This window comes from Notamacropus eugenii, chromosome 5 (assembly GCF_028372415.1).
Source record: "Notamacropus eugenii isolate mMacEug1 chromosome 5, mMacEug1.pri_v2, whole genome shotgun sequence".
NCBI classification, from domain to species: Eukaryota; Metazoa; Chordata; class Mammalia; order Diprotodontia; family Macropodidae; genus Notamacropus; species Notamacropus eugenii.
This window is the reverse complement of record NC_092876.1, coordinates 233,694,042-233,719,906: the sequence shown is the minus strand read 5'-3', so window position 1 is coordinate 233,719,906 and position 25,865 is coordinate 233,694,042. Positions and strand designations below refer to the sequence as shown.

At 33.8% G+C, this 25,865-nt stretch overlaps 1 protein-coding gene across 2 annotated transcripts in view; it reads right to left on the bottom strand.

The window, feature by feature from the left end:
* Nucleotides 1-1,099: 1,099 nt before the first annotated feature.
* HAT1 (histone acetyltransferase 1) overlaps nt 1,100-25,865 on the bottom strand; it is a 77,923-nt gene continuing 53,157 nt past the window's right edge. For both annotated transcript variants that reach the window (XM_072612310.1, XM_072612311.1), the window contains exons 9-11: nt 20,960-21,111; nt 18,515-18,631; nt 1,100-1,506 (exon numbers count right to left, since the gene is read on the bottom strand). In XM_072612310.1, coding sequence (XP_072468411.1) covers nt 1,339-1,506; nt 18,515-18,631; nt 20,960-21,111 — 437 coding nt within the window. In that variant the 3' untranslated portion in view covers nt 1,100-1,338. The remainder of the gene's footprint in view (nt 1,507-18,514; nt 18,632-20,959; nt 21,112-25,865) is intronic.

Genomic DNA, 25,865 nt, shown 5'->3' with positions numbered 1-25,865 from the left:
AATCTCAAGATGAGAATAACGCCCCTATGTTAAATAAGACAAAGTTAGGAATCTTCTTTGTACCTATACTCTCTGTGGTAGGAGTGTGAGGGAAAAACTAGGACTCCATCAGGCAGCCTTATTTTCCTTTGGCTTTTCCTTCCACACATAATGGGTAGCCACTAATGGCATCTGGTAACTTCAGATTGTGTACAAAAGTTCTTCACTTTCTCTAATCCACCAATATGGAGCCATTTAAATTTTCTTCCCCAAACCCCAAAGTTTTGGGATAGAAGAAACTATTATGCTTTTAGTATCAGTCTATCTAAAAACCCTACATCTCAAAAAGAATCAGCTGAGCAAGAAAAAAAAATTTCTGGAAAGACTTATATGATCTGAGGCTGACCGAAAGGAGCAGAACCAGGAGAACTTTGTGCATAGCAACAACCACAGTGTGCGAGAGTTTTTTCTGGTAGACTTGGAACTTCATAGCAATGCAAGAACTTAAAAAAAAAAAATTCCCAATGGCTTTCTAAGGCAAAATGCCTTCTACACTCAGAGAAGAACTATGGAATTCATTCGCAGAAAATAGCAGATCATGCTTGTGTGTGTGTATTATGTTTTGATTTGTTATATGATTTCTTCCATTTATTTTAGTTCGTCTACATAGCATGACTATAGTGAAAACATATTCAATAGGAAAGTATATGTAGATCCTACATAGAATTGTGTACTGTCTTGGGGAGGGAGGGGGGTGGTGAGGGGTAGGTGGAGAGGATAAAAATCTAAGTTTTATGGTAGTGATTGTAAAACATTAAAAATAAATAAATAAAAGAAAAAAATTTTTTTAAATTAAAAAAACACAAAAAAAGAAAAAATTTCTTTTGGATACAGAGCAAGACAATTGAAAAGAAGCACAGAGAAACCTGATTTTCTAGTTCCATATGGTCTTAATGATTTATGTTATTAATGTTTGAGGATATTTAGTCCTGAGTACTATACTCCTTATTTTTGCCTTATCCCTTCATTTAAGGAAGTAGCTCTATTACTAGAGCCTGACATTTCCAAGTTAGCATTTCGAATGCTTATTTAAGAAAAAAAGAAATGGCAGTAATAGGTATTTCATAAGCTATACCTGTGGTTTATTTAGCAGTGAGTGCTCCTAGAATACAAACAATGTCTTAGAACCTACAATCCCAAACTAACTAGAAGAAAATCTTCAAATAGAGAAAAAAAAAAGATAGCCTTTAATGTAAGTACAAGTGTCACATAAGATTTCTCAATTAAGAAGCCATTACAGGTGTTTCCCAGAACAATGTATAGAAATCTTCTAATTTCCTGTCCAGAAAGGTTGATTCTTTATGCTTGGGCAAGTCGTTCTATTATCCTCCTGTAGTCTGAAACAAGTTGCTGGAAGCTTTCTTCCAACTGTTCATGTTGCATGCTTATGTCTATTTGGTTCATCTGGTTTGTCAGCTCTTCAGGCCTGAGACATCTTCTCATTTTGGCAAGATCTCTCTGCTTTTTCTAGGCAGTAAATAAAATTGTTAGGATAAATAAGTCAATAGCTTATTTTCTTAAATCTGTATAACTTTAATAGTAAAATCCAATGTTAAAAACAAAATAAACAACTGTGGTACCAGTGAAAAGAGTGAATCTGGAGTCAAGAGGACCTCAGTTCAAATTTCACCTCTGATGCTTACAACATGCATGACCTCAGTCAAGTACATTTACTCAGTTGTTATACCTGTAAAATTGGGAGGAATAGACTAGATAGCTCCTGAGAACCCTTGCAATTCTAGATCTGAGCCAATAGGCTCAGCAACAGGGATAAATATAGATTGCAACCTTTAAGGAAGCCTAAAATTTAAACTTAATAGTTAATTAAAAAAAATATACTTAAGATTTGAAGCTTGCAAATATTCTTGGGAGTAGTGCCCAAGAGAACTTGATGTTGGCCCTCAGTTAAAGACAAACATAAAATACTAGGTAGGTAGTACTGTGAGTGAAAAATTATAGTAAGGAAATTTTAGGATTGAGCATTGATCTTTCCTTAACCTTGATCCCATTATAAAGTCAATCCTCAATCTTCTCTGAGTGACTTATTCATGAATTACTATGGGCAAAGAATTCATCAACTTGTGGCCAATTTGCCACAGTACTTTGCACTCTAAGGGTCAACCTCACCATATGTCAAAAGGCTCTTAAACAGTGGAATCTGCCAGTGCTTATGCTGCACAGATATTAGTCCATAAGGACTCAGGAGTCACCTCCATGCCACACTGCAATCAGATTTTAACATCAACTTTAAATCCTTGTCTTATCCTTGCTACTGAGCACTCACTTGGTTCCCTATCACTTCCAAAATTAAATATAACATTATCTGGTATTCAAATCTATTTCTAACCTGACTTCCTACCTTTTCAGTCTTCTTCCACCTTATTCTACATACTATAGGATCCAGTGACATGGCCTCTTGCTGTTCCTCACAAACAAAATATTCCTACCTCCTGAATCCAGACATTTTTAGTGGCTATCAACCATGCCTAGAATTCTTCTCATTCTTACCTAGGCTTCTCTAACTTCCTTCAGGGCCAAGACAAAATACCACTTTCTATCGACTTTCTACAAGAAGACTTTCCTGATAATCTTTAATGGTAACACCTTCCCTCTTATCAATTATCTCCAATTTATCTTGTATATATCTTGTTTGTACATAGTCGTATGCAAATTGTCTCCTCCATTAGAACTTGAGCTCCTAGAGAACAGGGACTTGTTTGTTTTGCCTTTCTTTGTATCCCCAGCACTTAGCCATGTAAAAGGCACTTAATAATACTGATTAACTAGATGTTTAAATGACCTTTATAAGACCCTTGGTTTTTAGACCAAGCTCAGAATTTTGAGAAGCAGAAATCAAAATAATATAATAGCCAAGGTTGCTTGTTTCTACACTGTTAACAGTCTTTGCTGTCTTCAGTTGTCTACTTCTGAGCTTTTTGCTTTATCAAATGATGCCAAGACCCAATAAACAGCATCTACCCTCTTTTAAAGTAGAATACATTCAAGAGCATGTTTCAAGTCTCCCATCACACTCCTTCATATCGTATATTCTTTGGTAAATTTTTAAGTCAATAGATAGTATTTCTCATCATATAGCAACTCTCCTTAATTATTCTCTGATCCTAACCCCCACCCCCAAAAATTTCCCTTTAAAAATAAAGTTTAGTGAGATTTTTTGTGTTTTTTTGTTTGGGGATGGGATGAGAATAAGAAACTGACGATGAAAAAGTTCTCATAATAATCAATCAATGTTTTTTCCATAGAAAATTTCAATCGTTTGGCAATACTGACATTAAGAGAAAAAAAAATAAGAAATCATGTAAGAAAGTTGCTTGAATACAGGAATAGGTTGTAGCCAGAGTTTTTAACTTCTATAATTGGAAAAAGGACTTAAGCTTCAAGAAAAAATTCAACAAATATTTACTATGTGCATAGTATGCTGCTGCTGCCACTCGTGTGTGTGTGTGTGTGTGTGTGTGTGTGTGTGTGTGTGTGTGTGTACGGGCGCGCAGGATACAACATGTAAACAGACAGGTTAAACAAGAGAGAATGTTGAGGAGGGCAAAAACACTAACAACAAAGGAGAGCAGAAAAGGCTTCCCATAAGAGGCAAACCTGAGTTGAGCTTTGAAGTAAAAGTGAGGCTTAGGAAGTAGCCTATGCAAAGGGCATGGAGAAAGATGGAGGAATTCAAGGAACAGTAAGCCGGCTGGTTTAAGCTGTAACATGGAATATATGAAGTATGGTCAGTCCTGATATAATATGCCACATACATTCCCAAAAAGCATCTCTGTATAAAACTGAACAATAAAAACCACAGCGTTTATGGAAAAAGATAGGATTATGATACAACATTCAAAAACTTCATAAGCAACACATTAAAAACCAGGAACCTAACAAAAACTGTAACACAATTTTATACATGTTACAGATTAAATACTACAACAAATAGCAGCATCCAAGGCCACCAGCTAGCAAAGGAAAGGGCTAAGGAAATAAGGTAGCCTCAGGAGGTTGTAATTCTAGAGACCCAAGGTTATGTGGAAAGTGGGGGAAGGGAAGGGGAGTACCATAGGAGATGTACCATAAATGGCACTTTGCCTTGAAAAAGCTGAAGTTTGCTTGTGAATTGAGTATTGGAAGAGATGCAGCTTGTGAGTTAGTGCTATGGTTTCCTGTTCTTCCTGTTTCTCACAGATGAAACTATGGGATAAAACTACAAAAACAAAATCTGTGTTATACTCAAACTATTCTCTAATACAGCAATCATACTGGAACAAATTCACATTTTCCAAAAAACTTACAGCAGAATTAACTATAATATGAAATAAGTTTGGAAAAATACACCGAAGTCAGATTGTAAAAGGCTCTAAATGTCAAGTTGAGGAGTTTTGTATCTTATCTTCAAGACAATAGGGAGTCATTGAAGATTCTTGGGCAGATGACTGACAAGGTCAGACTTGGGCTTTAGGAAGATTATTTTGACAGCTGGTTGCAGAAAGATTGAAGAGGGAGGGACTGAAAGCTAGAAGAGCAATTAGAAGAGTATTGCATTTTCCAGGTGAAAAGTGACAGGACCTTGAACCATGCTGGTAGTCAGTTGATTAGAGAGAAGGGACTATATGTTGTAGAGGCAAATGACTGGATCATAGGAAGTAAGGTTAAATGAAAAGTCCTAGGTTTATGCAAGTATAGTGATACCTTAAACAGAAATAAGCTAGTCTGGACAGTAAAGTTTCAAAGGAGAAGATAATGAGTTCCATTTTGGTTTTTCTGGGCTTGCTGTGCCCGTGGGACATCCAAGTAAAGAAAAGTTATACAAATAAGCTTAATGTTAAAAACAAAATTATGCTTTTGTATTATTAATATTTTACTTTTAGTTAACTCAGAATTACTTTTCTACTTGCAATACACAAAATATTTGTAAATAAAGAAGAAAAAATCTTACATTAAATGTAGAATGGAAGATTGTATATCTATCCATTAACCTAGGTTATTTTCCTTTAAGCTTGCAAACATACATACTTCCACCTATCCCCCAATCTTGTACACCTCATGCCTCAAATAAGAAAATATGGATCTGGTCATTTTGTTTCTTAAATCATAAAAAGATTTTTTACCTAAGTACAATTAAATATTAATCAAAACCATCATATAAATGAACATATCATTCTAGAAAGTAAAAATGTTTGCAATTCTAAAAGCTCCCTTTTCTCCTTATTTTACTCTATCCATTCAAAGTGACTATCTGACAATACAACAGTATTTTATGCCATGAAATCATCCAGGCACAAAGTCTTGTTTATATAATAAGTACACTCCATAGGGAAGACATATCTAAGCTTCCCAATTTCACCAAAAACAAGAAACTCCACCACATTTATTTTGTATTTAAAATACTTAATAAATCAATTTCTTCATTCATAGTTCCCATCATGTGAAAAAGTATTCTCATTAGAAACTTTTAAAAAAAAGTTTTTATTCATGTTGTACTTATTTATTCAAAAGTAATAATTTTTTGGTGACCTTACAGTCATGTGACCTTGGAAAGTTATTACATCCCTGAGTCTGCTTCCTCACCTAAAAACTGAGGGCACTAAATTAAATGACTTCTGAGGTCCCTTCCAGTTCATGACCCATGCATTTACACTGCCAAAAATATAAAAAACAGTAGCAGTTTGTTAGAGGACAAAAATCTTGAGCACAAAAAAAGAAAAAATATTATTTAAGAAAACCAATTTATATAGTCTAGTTCTAGTTCCATAAATACATAGCTGTTAAAGCAACAAAAATGCAATGTCTGATTTATATTTTAACACCAAATCAAACAGTTTTGGAAAAGTAGAAGGAAAAATCACACACTAAACCTTAATGCACAGAAAAATTAAGTGTGAATGAACAGAGAACAATGTGCACTAGTATGGGGATAGTGACTGGACCTGTAATTTCATGGGTAGAGTGAACTAGATGAGGAAACGCTACCAATACTTGTTGGCACCTTCTCTTCAACAAGAGTGGTGGCAAGGGCATGAAGAGGCTATGCAACTTGCCCAGGGTTATAGTCAGCAGGTGTCAGAGAAGCTACCTGAACCTAGGCTTTCCTGGCTTTGAGGCTGGCTCTCTCACCATTGCACCATTCAAGACTACATGTCAAAGTGAGACTCTCCATATCCAGACACATTCACGACAGATTGTAGTAGGTAGTGCACAGGGGGAAAAGTATCAAATAGCCAAAAGCCCTGAATTCCTGCCCTGTCTCTACTACCAACTAGCTGAGCCTTTGCACAAATCACTTATTTCTCTTGGAACCATTTTCTTAGGGGAACTGAATTTGGTCATCTGTAGAGCCCTTCTAGGTTTGACACATATCCATGCATGTATTACATACTTCTGGACTGTTTTAGGAAGCTGTTAAAACTTTGTACAAGCATTTATTTCTATTGAATCAGAGTGAAGATCGTGAGACCTCTATTATGGACTCCTCCTACCATTGGCCTCTTTGAGGACAGTCTTCTACCCTGTTCTATTCTTGGAAGATTTTGGGCAAGTCATTTAACCCCTTGGTCCTGCCTCCTCATCTGTAAAGTGAAAAAGTTGGAGTAGATGGCTTCTAAGGGCCTTTCCAACTCTAGTTTTATTATTCTTTAAACCATGAATGGAGATGCTCCAAAGGTAAAAGGATTCCTTTATGCCCAATTGCAATCTTAATGCTTTGATTTAAACTTGTTCACCTTGATTTATATCTTTATAGACATGAAGAAAAAAATTACCATCATTCTTTTAAAAGTTTGAATATGCCAATTAAGTCACTACCTTAAAATTTTTCGGGTAAACTCTTCCCTATAGGCACTCTTTTCTACTCCTTTAATAATTTTTGTTTCTTTCTTCTGAACCTCCTCCATTTTTAAAGTGTGCTGAGCAAAATTGGACAATCTTCAAAATAGGGATAAAATTAGTACAAAACGTAATAAAAGAGATTTCCTGGTTCTTACATTTCAGGCTTTAAAGCTAGAAGAGGCATTAGAGATCACAAAGTGCAGTCTTCCCTGCACAGGGAGACTAAAGTTCAGACAGGATAAATATCCTGCCTAATACCATAGATGATACTGAAAGTGTATAATAAGCACTTTTGCAAACTCCAAAATTCTAATATAAATGTTGACTATTATAATTAATATCACCAACACAGTGGCTTTTCTGCCCCATAATGTTGCCACATAAGGGACATATTCAACTTATAGTAAATTATAATTTTCAAGTTGCCTTGTTCCTACTCTGTTTTGGTGATCTTAAATATAAAAGATTACATATTTATCCTTAGTGCCATCCAATTTTTTTCAGATTTTTCCAGTTGGTCCAGATCACTCAAATGCTTATTTGTCTTTAGTATCAGGTTATTAACTCTATCTAATCATCATCTAAAAAATCTGAGGATTTATTATTGAGCTCCTTTCTATAGGTCAACAACAAAATATTGAAAAGAATGATGTTCCTGATGACTGACCCTTCTGGGCACACCAGGATGACAAAAGGGTGTGGATTAAAACAATCGGGATACAACCCAGTTGTACAACTAACAAGTTAACTGCTCATATGTACCAGAACAATGAGAAAGATGACAAATCCTGGATGTTAGTTGAGTTGGTTCATGAAATAGTGGGCATTCCCCCCTTCATTAAGAGTTCTTTAAATAAAATCTGGATGATCATTCATTGATGCTGTGTGAGGAATTCTTGTTCAGGTATGGATTTGATTTAATATCTACTAAAGTTCCTTCTAACTCGAGTTATCAATTACAAAATTTTAAAAATAGGAAGTAATTCTTAATATTAAAAACTGTTCATTAATTTTCATATCCCCAAACTTAGCTCTAACCCAAAGTAACTTCTAAGCTTACAAAAATTCTTTTGAGAACACAGATTTGTCATATTTGGATCAGAGGACAATTTTTTACTCACTTAATTATGAAAAATTTAGAGAACAGAAAAGGCAGGGCATGCCAATCAATTGTTGATCAATACTTTTAAATTCTAACTTTATGAAATAACTACTTGTTTCAAAATCATAACAAATATAAAGATATGTACTGATCATAGCAAAAGCAGAATTAAGAGAGATCAGGTTGAATTCTAAAATAGTTTTTAAGGCAATACAGCTCTATTATCTCTAATTATATGCTATAAAAACAAAAAAGTATAAGAGGGAGACAAGTAAATTCTTCTCTTTAGAGTCAAAAGGTTTCACATTACAAATTATTATGGATTTAGTAGAGAAGTTTTACAGGTTTTATTTAAATTAATGTAGAGATAGGAAATAAAGGACAGCATTGGTCAAACAACTTTTCTGACCTGCTCCTACTTTACTTCATACTATTAGTTCCCTGTTACCTTTCTCTCTATGCTCCAATCTTCAATTTGTCTTTTATTGTCCTAATCACCTAGGCTCCAGAATTTACATCATAGTCATCTTTGATTCTTCTTTCTCTTTTGTATCTCACAGCCAGTTAGCAAGTCCTGTCAATTATACCTCCCCCTTCCATTCTATTCCCACTGACACCAACCTAATTTAGTTCCTTATAATCTCCTGGCTGGAATATTTTAGAAGCTATAAGATATAACCCTGCTTCCAGTTCTCCTGACCACAATCTTTTCTACATACTGCTGCCAAATGAATTTTTCTAATAAGGAAATTCAGATAAAAATTCTTTAATTTCTTCTTTTTATTTTTTTATTTAATTCTTATTTATTTATTTAACTAGATTTATTTAATTCTTCTTTTTATTCTCAATAACTTTCAACAGTTCCCTTTTGGAACGTAACAATCATATGGTTCAACGCTCCCTAGATGAGGAAACTGAAGCCCAGAGAAGGTAAATGACTTAATCCAAAGTTGATAGCTAATACAAATTTTAAAAGTCCAAGCTCTTCAGATGAGCATTCAAGAATCTATGAATCTTGCTCCAACCAACTTTTCCAAATTTATATTAAACCATTAAATTGGGGTACTTATTATTTGTTAAAATCTCAAGCTGCCTTTTCCAATCTCTTATGACTTTGTTCATGTCATTCCCTGAACCTAAATTGCCCATGTCACCAATTTCTGACTACTAAATCCTTCACATACCTAATAATCAGCTCCTATATGAAGTCATCTAGTTTGATGTGTATCTGAAAAATCATCTAGTATTTGCTTTACGATATCCAACAAGTGGGATCCCACCACCTGTCAAGGCAGTGGAGAGCTCTAATTATTAGGGAGCATGTTCTCCCTCATTCTTTCCTGCTTTAGTTCCTGGATTTTCTGACATGACTATATTTTAAATAATGCTATTCTATAGTCCCTTTCTCTTTCAGGGCAATATTCTAGTCATGACCCCATTTCAGAAAGTCTCAATAATCCTAGTGAAGCTGACTGATGAAAAGTTAAGTAAAGTTAAGTGAGAAAAGGAGAACAATTTATACAATAAAAACAAATAACTTTGAAAAACTTAAAAACTAAGATCAACACAATAAAACTAAACATGATTCCCAAAGACCAGTAATGAAACATGCTCCTACCTAACCACTTTGTGATGAAGAGATGGTAGTGTCAGGTTGCATAATGAGACATATCTTTCCTGGATGTGGCCAACATAGGAATTTGTTTTATTTGATTATGCATATTTGCTACAAGGGCCGCTTTTATTTTTTTTTTCAATAGTAGGAGGAGGAAGGGGGGAAATACTGCTTTTTCTTAATTAAATAAAAATTGTAATAGGTTCAAGAAGTTCATTTGAGTGATAATATATAAATTCATAGTGGATAATTAAGTAAATTCTTTAATATAGATGTTAGAAAAGATATGTAACCAATTCATATCCACATCATTAAGGATGATTACAATGCTCTCAAAATGTCTCTTGGGGGGCCACTAACCATACACCATATACTGTTAATTTATCTGTAGGGTTTAATGATTTATAAAAGATCTTACATATATTTGGTTCACCAGATCAGTATCTTACATTGTGTACTTTTTCAAAATCCTTTCACTTCTGTTACCTGACAGAAATCATCTGACTAATATAGCATGAAACGTCTTACGCTTAACTCAAACTAGAGTTCCAAAATATATTTAATAGAACTCCTTGGGGAGTATGGTTTGTAAAAAGTACTTTTTGGTTGGTAAGTATATAATGCTTCCTGAAGTCTTGGAAATGAGTTAATGTTTAAATATTTTGAACACTTTTTTTCCTTGTAATCTTATTTTTTTTTAAATGAATATGTTCATCTATATTATAATAAAAGGTTTAAAGTAAATAGATAAAATTCTAATTTGGCACCTATCTCATTTATCTTATGTTTAACTGAGATCTATATATAATAAGAACAATGTAAATAACAATTTTCAAATATACTAAAGAGATTTCTTGGATTTAGACTTTTTATTAAGTAATTCATATTAGCTATGAATTCTGGTCACACAATATACAAAATACATACACTATTTTTTGACACATTAAACAGACCTTACCCAAGAAAACAACAGAAGTAGGCTGCAGCATTCATCTTAAAGGCACATGTCAAATGAAGAAAACTACTAAATAGCCCTTAAAGTGACAGAAGGAAATGTATTCATCTTGGTGTCAAACTTGAACAAGCAGAATGGGATTTTTGACTTCAAAAACTTAGGAATTTTCTTGACCTGCAGCTTTGTAAGCAATTATCAATGGTTTGTGAAACAAAACTTTCTAAGGATTAAGAATGAATGATTCTGAATCTGCTTAGTGTTAGTTTAATTCCTCATGTGTGGAAAAACAGCCATTGTTGTGATCAGAATCTTCTGCAAGACTTCATATTTCTAAAGGGTTTAAGATTTAAAAAGGACCATTCTACAAAGCTGAAGATACAAGTGTTATTATTCCCACTCAACAGATTCTGAAATAATGACTCAGAAAGATTAAGTGACCTGCTCTAAGCCACACAGCTAAGAAGTATCAGTGTTAAGAATCTCAGAATCAGGCAATCTTCATAATTTAGCCAATGATCTCCTGCTTTATATGAACCAATTTTTTTTGAAAAAGGGAATGCTATGAAAACTCTGGATTAAGAGAAAGCTAATGATTGACTGTGTATGTATCCATAACAGTGTCTCTGTAATAAAGCTGGCTTTTTTTTTTCTATCTCTGACAGTATCCAATGCCTGAAAAGACTGTTTTGTTTTAAACTGGACCTGTGATTTTATAGTTGTAAGGAATTCCCTAATGGAGAAATGTTTCCATACATGAACATCAAGAACTATTCTTCAACTTAAAGTCTTTAAGAGTTGCCAGGGACACTGACAGGTTATATAACTTGTCCCAGGGTCCCAAGGCCTCCTCTGACACATGTATATGTCAGAGCTGGGATATGAGGCTCATTCTTGATCCACTATACAGTGCTGCCTTTATGTTTGAGAAGTTATCTTAAGAAAAGTAAAAAACAAAAGGGAACACTAACACTAGTCCCTTCTAAAAGGCAGCTTAAGCAATCATGTAAGACTGTGTAGAAATTACTAAATTATCCCTTTCAGAAACTACGAGCAAAGTCACTAAATATTGGCTATTCAGGCACTTGATAAAACTTTAAGTGGTACTTTGTTTCAGGTTAGCTCCATGACTACTTACATAATGCCAAATGCAACCTACATGAACTTTTGGTACTGAGTTATTCCAAAAAAAAGACCTAAGTGGTTTTTAAAAATTTAAAACAACCAAAACCATGGCTAAGACTGCAAACACAACAAACCTTGAAATTCTAAGGAGGAAAAATCTCAGAAGCACATGCTTGTTACATGATTGTTGATGTTCCATGTAATATAAAGTCTTCCTTTCTAGATGAACACAACATGATGTCATTAAAAACCTTAGATTCGATCTGACAATATATAGTTTAAAATTACTTCAAAATCATATTTTTGGCCCAATCATTTCATAATTAATAATATATCTGGAAAGTGGTATTTAAAAAATCACACAGATGTTCATAGAAGTACTGTATTGAATTGAGGAAAATGTGGGAAGAATCTAAATGTTTAATAGAGGAAAAGTTAATTTGTGGTAGATTAATGTAACAGAAAATCTGTAATATAATTAAGTATACAAATAAGAATAAGGGACACAAAGAAAAAAGTAGAACCCAGAAGAATGGAACATTCACATCACCATATAAAAGGAAAAAGTGAATGAGAATGAATAGCAAAGGATCCTTAAGACTTAATGGAAATGACTAAAAATGATATTTTATACCTTAAAAACAATTAATTTGACTTGCAAATTAAATTGCTTGTTGGTTACTGAATTGATTCAATATTATGCGTTTAATAAAACATCTTGGTTTTTTTGTTTTGTTTTGTTTTAAAGAAAAAGCACTGGCCTGGAGAGCTTGCAGTCTAATAAACCCCCCCAGAAAACAAGCAGTTAGATCAAGTTCCATCTGTGTCTATCCTGTACTGGGAAGCTGGGAGGGATACCTAACACAGGCTTATGGATTTAGATAGGAGGGACATCAGCAGCCATCTAATCTAAGTCCTTTATGGATGACAGAATTAGAAGCCCAAAAGATCTCTACAAGTCAAATGGAATAAAATTACATTATGCATAATTATATTCCAATTCCTATACTTGGGCTAAAAAAAAAAAAAACAATGGCATGAGTACATGATAGAAGATGTGACTAGTTAATTCAAGTGAAAAAGAATTGAGGGTTTTAGGGAAATGAGTTAGGAAAATGGCAGCCAAAAAACAACTAAAGTGATTTTATTCTAATAATCCAATGAATCTGTGATTTCATCAATTCAAGTGTTCTCTCCAACAAAATGTAAATTGTATCATATCCAAGGACTGTATCCCGCCCCCCAAAATGGTTCACCTTCATTACTGTGTAACTCTCAATTGATCTCCCCGTAAAAACTACCTTGCTGTAGGGGGGGCGGTTCATAACATTTTGGAGTGGGGAAGAGATTCCTCAAATTCTCCTGATGTTGCCTGGTTAACAATGCAAAATGTAGGCCAGACATCCATTATCCTTCATTTTCATTATATGACTGGATTATCTTTCTTTTCATACATTCCTCTGAAGACAACTTTTATATAACTTCTTTAACATCATTATTTGTTGATAATATAACCAATCTGCATATACCATGCACTTTTCTGTTATAACCTATAGTCATATAACATCACCAGAACAATACTGGTATTAAAAAGAAAAACCTTTGTTTAAGGGGAAAGTTTTGAATTATTAAAAGGACCCTGATATTTCCCAAAGACAACTTTGCTCTTCCCTCCTATAATCATAGGTTGCATTAAATATATAGTGTACAGAATAAGGAGGTGTTAGTCCTAGGCTGCATTAAAAATATAGTATACACAGCAAGAGGCTAGAGATCTACTGTGCTCTGCCTTAGTCAGACCAGATATGGAAGATTATGTTTAATTCTGGTCAATATATTTTAAGAAAGACAATGACAAACTAGAATGTAACTAATATAGGGTAACTAGGACAGTGAGGGGATCTAAAAATGTATCATAGAACTGGTTGAAGATATAGGGGGATGTTTAAAGGAAAATACAAGTGGCTATGATAACTTTCTTCGAGTTTTCATGTGGAAGAAAGCAAAGATTTGTTTTGCTTTATTTCAGGTCAGAACTTGGAACAATGGGTAAAAGATCCACATTTGGTACAGTGTGAGATGAGAAACAGATCTGGGAGCTTCCTTCCCTTATGTCCTACCACCTACAGTTCTGCCACTAACCAATTCTGGCAACAAAGAACTCATGGTGCTTGGGGAGAGGAAGGAGGGCAATGAAGGAGGGGAGATGAGGTTTCAGACAAAGCCAGGCAGCAAGATGTAATAGAAAATAATGCACTGTGGTTGATGAAAGGTCTGATTACAGTCCCTCTCCCAAATGAAATCGATAATAAGTTGTCTAGAACATGAGCATACTAGTTGTTTTTTTTTTTTTAACCATCGTAGCTTCATACTGAGCTTGCAATAGTTTAAACCTCCAGGTCTTTTTCATATGAGATCTAGCCCTATCTCTTTCCACTCACTACACCAAGCCTGCAATGATTCTTAAACTTTTTTTTTTAAATGATGTATTGCTATCAGTAAAAAATGTTTTAAGCATATACCTCAATATGTATATAATCACTGACAGATTATATTTATATATAAACATACAACACAACTAATTATGCACATCATAAAACATAAAAGTAAAAATTTTAAACGATAAGATTAAGATGAAATAACATTTCTCACTCAGATGATCTTAATTTCACAATCTCCAGAAATTCATCATTCTGCAAGACAAATTCAACTCTAATTCATACCTCCTCAGGTAATTTCTCACCCCAGCTGCAAGTCTTTATCATTCCCACGAGCCCCACCCCCACCCCTTTTCAATTTCTTTTAACCTGCTGTCTCCCCATCAAACTGTGAGCTCCTTGAGGTCAGGGACTGTCTGTCCTGTGCCTTTGTTAGCTGGCACACATTATTGTTTTATTTTAGTCAGTTCATGACCCCACTTCGGGTTTTCTTGGCAAAGGTATTGGAATGATTTTCCATTCCCTTCTCCAGCTCATTTTACAGATGAGGAAACTGAAGTAAATAGGGCTAAGTGACTTGCATCCAGGGTCATACAGCTGGTAAGTGTCTGAGGCCAAATTTGAGTTCATGAAGATGAGTCTTTCTGATTCTAAGCCCAGGACTCTACTTTGCCACTGAGCTGCACCTGGCACATAGCAGACACTTAATAAATATTTATCAACTCTATTTGATCCTATCAATAAGGAACCAGAGATTTACTGAATAGAAGAATCATATGGTTAGACTTGCCAGAATCTAAAGTTGACCATCCCCTTTCTTTTGGATACACTCTCCACACTAAGCTTTTGCAGCACTGGTTTCATTTGGCTTCCTCTCTAATGGTTTGATCACTTCTTACTACTCCTGTCCCTTAACTGTGGGTGATACCTACAGCTCTGTCCTGAACCCTCTTTATTCTCCATACACTTTTATCAATTCGTAAGTTCAATTATCCTCGCTACAGAGATACCTCCTAAACTTATAGATCCAATTCTAATCTCTCTCCTGAGCTCCAGTTCCATATCAATTGTTTTTTGGACATTTCCAACTGGATATTCCATAGGCATCTCAGTGAACTTTAGTTTGATCATGGTGAGTCTATCTTCTATCCTAAATTTATTTCTTCTAACTTTCTTGTTTATGTAGAAGGAATCATTTTTCTAGTCATCCAGATTTATATCCCTAGAATCATCCACAACTCTATTTACTTCCCCTTCCTGTTACCCAAATGCTGAATTGACATTTCTTCAAGCTTCTTTTCACTTTTTTGGCCACCATCTTAGTTCAGGCTTTCATCACCTCTAACCTGGACTACTACCCTAGCTTCCTGATCAATCTCCCTGTCCAATTAGTTTTCTTTCCAAGCCATCCTCCCACACAGCTGCCTAAATCATTATAGGTCTGAGCATATCACTCTGTTATTCAAGACTCCTCAGCTGACTTCCTATTACTTCCCAGAAATACAAACTCATGAGTTTGAGATTTATGTCTTTTTGGTCTGGCTCTAAGCCTACCCTTTTAGAGATTTAATTCACAATACTTCCTTTTCATGCATAATATGACCTAGTGAAAATGTACTAGTTGCTATGCCTCAAACTCAGAACTCTACCTCTTGCCTGCTTGGCTTTTCACAGGTTATTCCACATGCCTAGAATATACTCCCCATTCACCTCTACAACTTGTACCTTCAAAGTCCAATTCAGATGCCTTTTGCAATGGGAAGTCTTTTATGCCCCCCTTAGCTGTTAGTGTTTTCAACCTCCTACAATTATACTGTTCTTAATTATTCATGCAAATGTATCACCCCAGCAGAATGTAAGGTATGTGGGCAAGGATTATTTTGGTTTTGTCTTTCTACCCCCAGGACCTTGCACAGCACTGCAGGACTTTAGGTGGTGCCTATCTCTAACTCCTTGCTTTGTCTTCTTCAGGGAAGGCCTTCACATGGCATTCCTCTCTGCCACTATTACTTGATCTTCTTGCAGCTCAGAAAGAGAAAAGAGAAGACAAAAAGTACCTGCCACATGCCAAGACCCAGGAGAGAGATTTTCCAAGTTAGTCCAAAGCTCTCTGTGAAATTAAATTATTCACTTTGTTTTCTAGCTGATCTGCTTGGGTTTGCTTTTTTTTCAAGTTGCATAAAATGGTTCAGGGCTTGCCTGGAGCAATTTTTTCATCCTAATTCCTTGCTGGAAATGTCTCAGAGGCCAAACCTTCCTCCTCTCCCTCTTAACCTACAAATAGTTAAACACACAGTGGAATTTCAAAGACCTGTTTATAAAACAAAATCATAGTGCAAAGTCAAAAGAATCACTGGAGTTGCTCCACAATAGTTCACTGGACTTCTCACTGTTTTCTTAGCTCTCTCTGTACTCAGAGTCATCCTTCTGCAGGTTATGAAGTAGAATTTTCAGGCTTCATAAAAGATAAAATTCAAAGCCACCTTTAGCTAAGATCTCTGCACTTTTGGGAACAATATCATAAGATAAATGGACCACAGCTCCTAAATCAACCAAGAATAATTTCAAAAGGTGACAGTACATGTGTCAATATATAACAACAATTTTGGCTAAATCCTAAGATTATACTAAATTATTCTGAAATACACTTGGAAGAATTGCAATAAAGAAACAGTTCTTAGATGTTCATTATGTATCTATTTTTGATTAAAATACTGAATTAACAGACTCAAGCTATAACTCCTACAGGTGATAGATACTCAATAGTAGCATCCTCTATGCTATGAAAAATCAGAGCCAAATATTCATCCACAGACAACTAAAATTCAAAACTGCCATAAATAGAAAAACTACATGTACACTCAGACCAGTTCTTTACCAAATACTATCATGGCAATTGTTCAGTTTTTCTGATGAGGTGTGCTTGGACCCCAGTCCTAAGACCATATCTGTCCCCAGTCCAAAGATCCTATCAATAACACTGGTAATAACTCATGAGTAAGCCCAGTGAGGCAAACTATCTCTCCCTGTTTCAAGAACAAGCTGACCTCTGTAGAATTTCCCTTGTATGAACAAGACCATCTTGTATCAGCAGGACTATCATGTACTGACTCCCACAGCTACACATACAATCCAGAAGTCAAGCTACATACATTAACTCTTGAGGCTATCTTATTACAGACATAACAGACCAAAAACACACCCGTTAGAAGCACATCCCCTCCCTCCCCAGTAGTGAATGATGCCTGTGTCTAAGATACAGAAACTATGTTCACTACCTAATTAGCATCCTTGGCACAAAATGTACTGTTTTTCCTATATAAACTTTAGTATCACTCCTGTTAGGTTGTAAGGTCCCTAAAGAGCTTGGCTCGCTATATAGCATTACAATATACTTTTTGCCACTTGACTAGAAGCCGGCTTGAGTCCAAGAATTCTTTCCAGATGAGTCTACCCCGTACCTCGATAGTTTCGGAGTCCTTGTACCCCTAAAACCACATTATATCTAGTTGCTCAGATGATGCCAATATTTTTCACCTCCTTCACCTTGCCACACCTTCCATATATGGAAGGGGAAAACTGCATTTAGAGGTGGAAGAGGAGTAAAGGCAGAAAAAAGAGGCAAAAGAGGTCAGAAACATGGGACAAAACCATGGGGGAGAAAGGCCAACTTATAGTTACAGTGGTGGAAAAGGGTGCCATTAATACAGTAAGGAAAAAGCATACTAAATAGGAAAAATGTAGAAGGTGGAAAAAGTTTGACTATGTTCTGGTGCTTAAGATTTTCCTGGATGCACAAAAGTGAAAGAAAAAGCTACTATGTGTAAATTTATTCTAATGACAGGTACTTCCAATGACATCCAATGACAAGAATCCCATCAGAAAGACTGAAAAAAAAATTGAGGATAGTTATATCATTTCAGTAAAAAAAAAAAAAATTTGTGGAGAAATTTAAATCATTCTAGAGCTTACTAAAAAGTAGCAGGATGGTTTAAACCCTGATATAAATGGTATCCCTCTTGGCCTTTAATTTCAATATTGAATTATTGTTATTCTTCAATCATTTCAGTTGTGCCCAACTCTTCATGACCTCATTTGGTGTTTTCCTGACAAAGATACTGAATTGGTTTGCCATTTCCTTTTCTAGCTCATTTTACAGATAAGGAACTGAGGCAAACAAGGTTAAGTGATGTGGCCAGGATCAGTTAGTATCTAAGTTAGTAAGTTAATAAGGATCTAAGTAAGTTGGAATAGTTAGTACTAACAGTAAGTATCTAAGGTCAGATTTGAAATCACAAAGATGAGTCTTCCTGACTTGAGGTCTGGCACTCTATTTACTGTGCCACCTGGATTCCCCAAATACTGAATAGGATACAATATTTCAAGATGATTAAAACTAATTATACCTTATATGGACCAATTAATCTTCTTTTTATGTCCAGTCTATAGCCTCTGGATTGTTCAGCATCACCCATGTCAGTCACACGTAATCGGAGAATTTCATAAACTCGCCTAGCATGTTGCTGATAAAATAGACAAAAGAAAACACAATGTGAATTTTTAAAATTATCAAATACACACATGCCCTCAAGGATTCATCACCTAATTTAAAAATTAATGCTGTTCTTAGAGAAATTTGAATTTGCTATATTATCTATTCTTCCATTAAAATTACAGCAAAGCCACATTAAAATAGAACCAATGTGAAAACTTGGAATTAGGCAGTCAATACTTTACCTTTAGTCTGTATAAAGCAAAACAAAACAACAAAAACAAGTCCCAATCTAGTGTAAATAAAATTCCCCAACTCTTAAATTAATTAAAGAGCTATCATTTACATGCCACTGTGCTTAATTACATATAACTTTAAAAGCAAATCTCTCATGATTTCAATTTTTAACACTGTATTAAGGTACTTATTTAAAAGCAATAAAAAAATGAGCTTTTTTAAAAGGAAAGACTTTTCACAGTTCACACCACAGAGCCAAATCATTACAAATTAGAAAAATTTATCTTTAAATAATGATTCTCCTATCATTTCTCTCTTATTTTTTTTAAATAGGAGTCTTAGGCAATGAAATATAAATGTCTTTAGTTCCTAGAAGAGTCCAGAGATTTTTAGTATAAATTATAAGTGTTTCCTAAGAAGTACTACTACAATACAGACTGTAATTCTTATAAGCATCTTGGGTATAAAATAATCAGCATATATTTCAAAGTACAATCAGAAAATTCTCCTTTACAAGCTAATATTCCTCTAGAGAGTCCCCATTACTGTCACAAAACTGCCCCAACTCCAAGCCTAACGCTATGAATGCTCACAATACAGGTTTCCACTGTAAGAAGGTGAAATGGTCAATTTATTTTGAAAATATAACATTAAAAATTACCAAATTTTAAAGATACTTGTCCTTTATGTTTTCTACTACCAAAATGTTTGGGATCATTTTTAATAAAGGAAAATACTTTCTCTTTAAAAACTAACACAGTAAATATGTATTTATAACAAGGCTTTTCAATGTCATTTTGTGCTAATTGTGCTAGCAAGGATGGAACAGAAGCCAACCAATTTGGGGATAAATTTCTTATAATGTCTAGAAATCAAATTTTGATATGACTAGAACAATTTAGGCTTGAATTTATTACTGAGGATTTATTTAATGACAAATTATTTTGGGAAAAGAAAGCATAAATAGGAATATTTTACTAACAACTCTCTAAGAGTCCATATTAACTATGAGGTGCAACTATTAATGCAGACATTTGCATTTGCATATTTTAATGCAAGTCCCTTATTTTCTTATGTAGTAATTGCCTTCTCAGAACCCTAACAGCCATTCTTTCTTCCTCCCAAAGTCAAGGTCCTTTAAATAGTTAAACACTCAATTGAAAAGGATTTTAATTTCCCAAGTTTGTATCCACAAAGGTTTCCAGACTGTGTTTTATGGTGTATTTCCTGCCCCTCAACCCCAGTTGTACAAAATGGGGATTTCACTGTCTAACAGCTAATCAATAGACTCCTAAAAACAAGTTTCCTTCTATAGGACGAAAATCAACACTCTAAAACAAGGATGAAAAGGAAAAAAAACTCAGCCAGTTCCCATGCTAAAACATCATTGTTCATTTGTACACTAATGTATTCACTGCTAAAATGTTAGTTTGCTTTCATATTGACAAAGACTAAAAATGATTCTCATTAAATTGTCAAGTCTAAACCAAATTTAAATAAGTTAGCTATTTTAAAACAGAAGAAAAATAATTAGGAAATCATAGGGGGAACCAATTTTTTTTGAGCACCGAATCACATGCATTTCTTAAATATTTGCATGTTTCTATGAATGATGAAGGCATGACACCATTATACCTGAAGAACCAGTGTTCATAACCACTGCCAGAAAGGAAATAGTATGTGAAAGCTATGTTGTTGCTTTTGGATTTTCTTGGAGGATGCACATGTTGGTACTGGGAAGAATTTAAATTATCCTTTTCCTTTAGTAGTTTTAGAAAGCATTTGTAAAGTGATATCTCTTTGAAGGGACAAAAAATTCTGAAGTATATATTTAAGCTCTCCAGCTTCGGCTCCAAGTGTTTCATACATAAGCAGAGGCATAGATGCTATCATAAACTTAAGACATCTCTTAAACCATTCTTTCTTGCTAATATAGCTGTGTTTTAAATATTTTTTAAATAAAGTTGTTTATACTATAATTTCTGAAGTATGCCAGTCACAGTCAACAATGTAATGATCAAATGTTACATATCAATATTTTGTTATACACTTATCAATACCTAAATATAAAATTTTTTGCTTACAAAATTCAAGACTATTTGCCTATTATAATTTAAAATACCTTGTTTATTTTGAGCTTCTGTTGTGCCTCTGTCACCATATCTTGACTGAAACCTTGCATTAACTTGTCTGGTGAAAAGCAAGGCAGATCCTGGCAAAGCTTCACAAGTACAAAATCTCTTAGTTTCACATAGTTTTCAGATGGATCTTCAGCTAAGGAAATAAAACCAAAATGACAACATACCCACTCAAAATAATTTCTTTTTATTTTGAACAATAAATACATAGTCTAAAGGTCCATAAGAATTTATGAAAGGCATAATGTAACTGTTTTTTTAAATACTTAGTACAAACTAGAATTGTGTTTAAGCAGCAAAATTTCCCAACTTAGCCAAATATTAGAACTGAAATCCTTTCTTTATAAATCTATGTAATACTTTTGTGTTAGTCTTTTAAAAGACTAAGTGTTAGTCTTTTAAAATACTACCTCATGTCACATTGCTGTCACAAGCAGTCTTGGTTTTCATACTCACTGAACTAAAAACATAAAAGGCACACCACCAAATAGACAGACACAGAACAACCATTTTAGAGGCAGCCATTCACAAATACATGCCAAGTAAGTCAATTAATTTTAAATTCTGTAATGTATATTGGAGGAAAGTTGGTTTATTTTTGTTTGATCTCATAGCACTGACCTGCTTATGACTACATTTAAAATACAAAAAACTATCCCATAAAAATTATCAAATTTTTAAAAACCAAAACAGTTCTATTCAGCATAGGAAAACAATTATTTAAAGAAGACAAAGTAATGACATAATAGCACAGGAAAAATTGTATTATATTGGAATGTGAGTATTGACCACATGGAAAACATATTTCCTCTAGTTTGGTGGCTAGCACACATCTGGCATTCAGCTTAATAACAACATTCACATCAAAGATTTCTATGCTTAAAGAAGATAACATGGCAAGCTTTAAATTTTCTTTCCAACACAAACACTGAAATATCAACTACCTCTCTCTAACTAACAGAATTACTGATTCACATGTTACATCTTTACAGTGCTCTCTGAAAATTGGCACTATGAAACATTTCACCTTTATATATCACTCCACCTTCTTTTCTTACCCAAACTAATAAAGGCCCACAAATTGATCATTCCATCTGTTATCTATTTTATTATACTTAGCATTACTTTTAAGAGTTGTTTTACTTTGTTTTGTAGTTCTAAAAAAAAAAATGAAACGTATTTTTCAAACATGCCACTATAATCTGCACTCATGTCTAAAATATATTTTTATTAAGACATGAACCATAATCTTTCCTCAATAGATTTGAAAAATCTGTGCATCTAAACCAATAGTCAAATAAAAAAGGATAGAATTTTGATCATGCAATCACATGCTAAAAAAACCTGTGTCATCAACTACTGTCACAAGCATTTGAGGCTTTTATTTTCACTGGCATAAAAACTTTAAAAGGTACAAGAGCTGGGGATCTAAGATGAATAAAGAGGAAAGAAAAAGAACGGTAGGAGAAGAAAGAAATAGCAGTTTCAGAAGTTACTCTTAAGTGCCAAGTTAACTCTTTGAACTTCAACATCAAGTTATGCAAATTCTAAAACTTCATAAAACAATGTGTATGTAGGTATGTATGTATATATATGTGTGCCTGTATATACATATGTGTGTGTAAACATCTATATAACAGAATATATTTAGCCAAAGAAAACTACTGAAGGGCACATATACTTAAATGCTCAGGGGTTCTCTATTTTTTTGTGTTTTACTTATGATGTGTTTTTCAATCATTCCCAATTCTACAAATTTTAAATTTCTTTTATTTGATTCTAGATACTATCGTTCTTATTCTAATATTCCCTTCTTCTAGCTCACATTCTTTATTCCATATATACTGACAGAACATTATCTACCATCCCAAAGAACTATAAACATCTGTGATGCTTAGAATTCTAAAAAGTTCTTATTGTTAATCCTGCCCCTCCTCTTTCTAGCCCTTATGCTCCCACTCCTGGTTTTCAGGCAGGCATAGTTCCTTTAAGTTTAACTGTGTAATAAGTGTTTTATTACTTGACTACTTTAGACTATAGTGGACAAGGATCATGTGAGGTTATTTTAAACTTTTAGATTTCCTAAAAGAGGACCTTGTATACAAATGCATGCAATAAATATCATCAGACTATTCTTCCAGAGAAAAAGAGAATTCAAATTCCATCACAGGCAAGATGAATATAAGCAAGGTCAAAATCAACATTAGAAACAAAAGTGACTTTTAAAAAATCTTCAGCATTTCCAAAAGTAACCTTTCAAAACTGTCAAGATAAATCCTTTCTATTTTCTTATCAGAAATAAACATGAAAGAATAGTAGGGCCAGGCAAAGAAATACAGAAAACCTGTTAGTAAAGCAGTTTGGTTCATGAAAGTGAAACTAGACTGTCAGCTGGCCTATAGGCAACAATTAGCAGTTAAAAGAAAATTTGCATTTGCTCATGATGTATTCAATCCACTAACCACTAAGCTTTCCCTATAAGCACACCAACCAACTATAATGGAGAATGATAACTTCAGATGGGAATTAAATAACAACAAAAATATTTGATTCAAACGAGAAAAAAAGTGGAACGATTTCAAGTTTTTCTAAGATTGCTTACATATGTTTATATACCTTATTTTAGAAATGTAAATACTGACTTTAAGATCCAGACTTCAACAAAATATTTTGTCCATTGCCATTTAAGTTCTAAAATGTGGCATGGAAAAAAGGAAATAAGACCAAATGTTACAAAGAGAAAAGCATATTTATCAAAAAGAAAATCTGATGTAACTAGGAACAACTAGGAATTCACTAGGTATCTCACAGAAATGTGGAACATGTTTAACAATATTTATCTTAAGCAAAATTATAAATTTTAAAACTGAAAGGAATGTCATATTCTCTTCTTCAATTTTCATACAATTGAAAGGTTACCTTAAACTATGCAAATAATCATTAACATTTTAGCTTAAAATAAGCCCTTATAGGCTGATTCCATTTCAGATGTGGCTCGAAAGGGCCATGCTGCCTCTCAAATATTTTTTTAAACTCTGGAACTAAGAGTGAAAGTGTCAGCCTTAGTGAATTTACAGTACCTCCTGACCCCAACAATTTGGCATGTCTCTTTTTATCAGCTGCTTAAGTGCCAAAGAGATAAGCAATATATTAATAATGAAACATCCTAAAATACAGATTTTTACAAGGTTCATCAGGATATGCATTAGAAGACAGGGTCAAAGTTTGAATTTTTACAAGTTAAAACTACAACACTTAACAATATAAGTGCTCAGTTATAATAAAAAAAAAAAGCTTCTTAATGAAATATGAGATAGGAAAATGATATATTAGAAATGGAGAAATAAGATGAAAGCACAAATTAACCCAGCATAAAAATTTAAATGCAGTATTCCAAAAAGCTCTAAAACATGAAGTTCTTGAACAATAAAGGGACTTCTAAAGGGCAAATGTACTTATATGATAATGTTACTGGTGAAGGAGACAACTTTTATTTTCTTATCAAATTTTATTCCTATCTTCAATTTGCAATTTAATATCAGGGAAGGCACAACCAATTATTTTACGTTATTCTATCTGTAAAAATGCTAGCCTAACTCAGGGGATATAGTGGGTATTCACAAGAGTATTTGTGATAGACAGACATCCTCAAAATGAAGATGCTAAACACTACAAATTACTTTTACATTATTTTTATTCTACCACAGGCATGAGATGTAATGCAAATATCTATTTTCTAGAAAGAAGATGACTTAACAACAAAGTATACAAGAGCAAATTTTGGTTAACATAATTGTATAAAACTGGAACAGACCTAGACACAAAGATATATTCTGAGACCCAGAATTCAGCAATAATGGTCAATAAGATTTCATGTTAGTGAGTAGAGCAGTTCAAATCAATAGTCGAAAGATACAAAAGATACCAGACTAAAAGTGCAACAAATCAGAGTTCAACACGATAAGCAAACCATAAGGATGGTTATCCATTTAAACTCAACTGAAGCAAATGATTATAGTTTATATTTTGATTCTTTATAGTTTTAGTGAATTCTCACTAGCAAGTATATCTTTCATTAAATCCTTGCCTATGTCCCATTTTTCAATTCAATGTATTGTATTTCAGTAGCTATAACAGCAACATAAAATGGTAAGTCATTTCTCCATATGCTTTCAAGTTCCTTGTTGAAACGGCATGTTTTCGAGCAGATTATTCAAAATGGCAATTTCAAATATGTTTCAAATCAATTTTAGTTTATTTTAGATTAAAAGTAAGCCTTTCTTATCATATCATGCTAAAGCTTTCTTGTAAATGAAATGAAATTTTAGGACACATAAAAATAAAAGGGTGTGTGACTGGATTTCCAAGAATTCTTTCAGCTTTAAAACTATTATCTTCTATTTGTGAAAATGAACAGTTTGTTTCCATGGCCAAATAATTCATCACCTAGTGGCCAGAAGCTAGAACAGCATTTTACTTTTTTTTTCAAAAAGTTATTTTTTTCACAGTTTAAACAGCAATTTATTTCTTTGGCAACAATTCCATGAACTGCAGAAAAAGAGTAAAGCTGTATCATTTTACTTCAGGCTATGTTACTTGAATTATTCCAATCTGTCCTTGATCTTCAATTTTCATGACATTAACATACTGCTTGAATACAAAACTCCAAAAGATGAAATCACAGATTAATGGTCAAATCTCTTTTTCATTAGTTATTCTAGTCATAGCATTCTATTTTACATTATTTTTATTCTAACACAGGCATGAGATGTAATGGGTAACTAACAGATTGATGTTCACATCATGAAGTGACTCTGCAGTTCACCCATTCTACTACTTTCTTATTAAGTGGCTTTGTATTTTCTTCAAAATGATAAAAAAAATAATGAA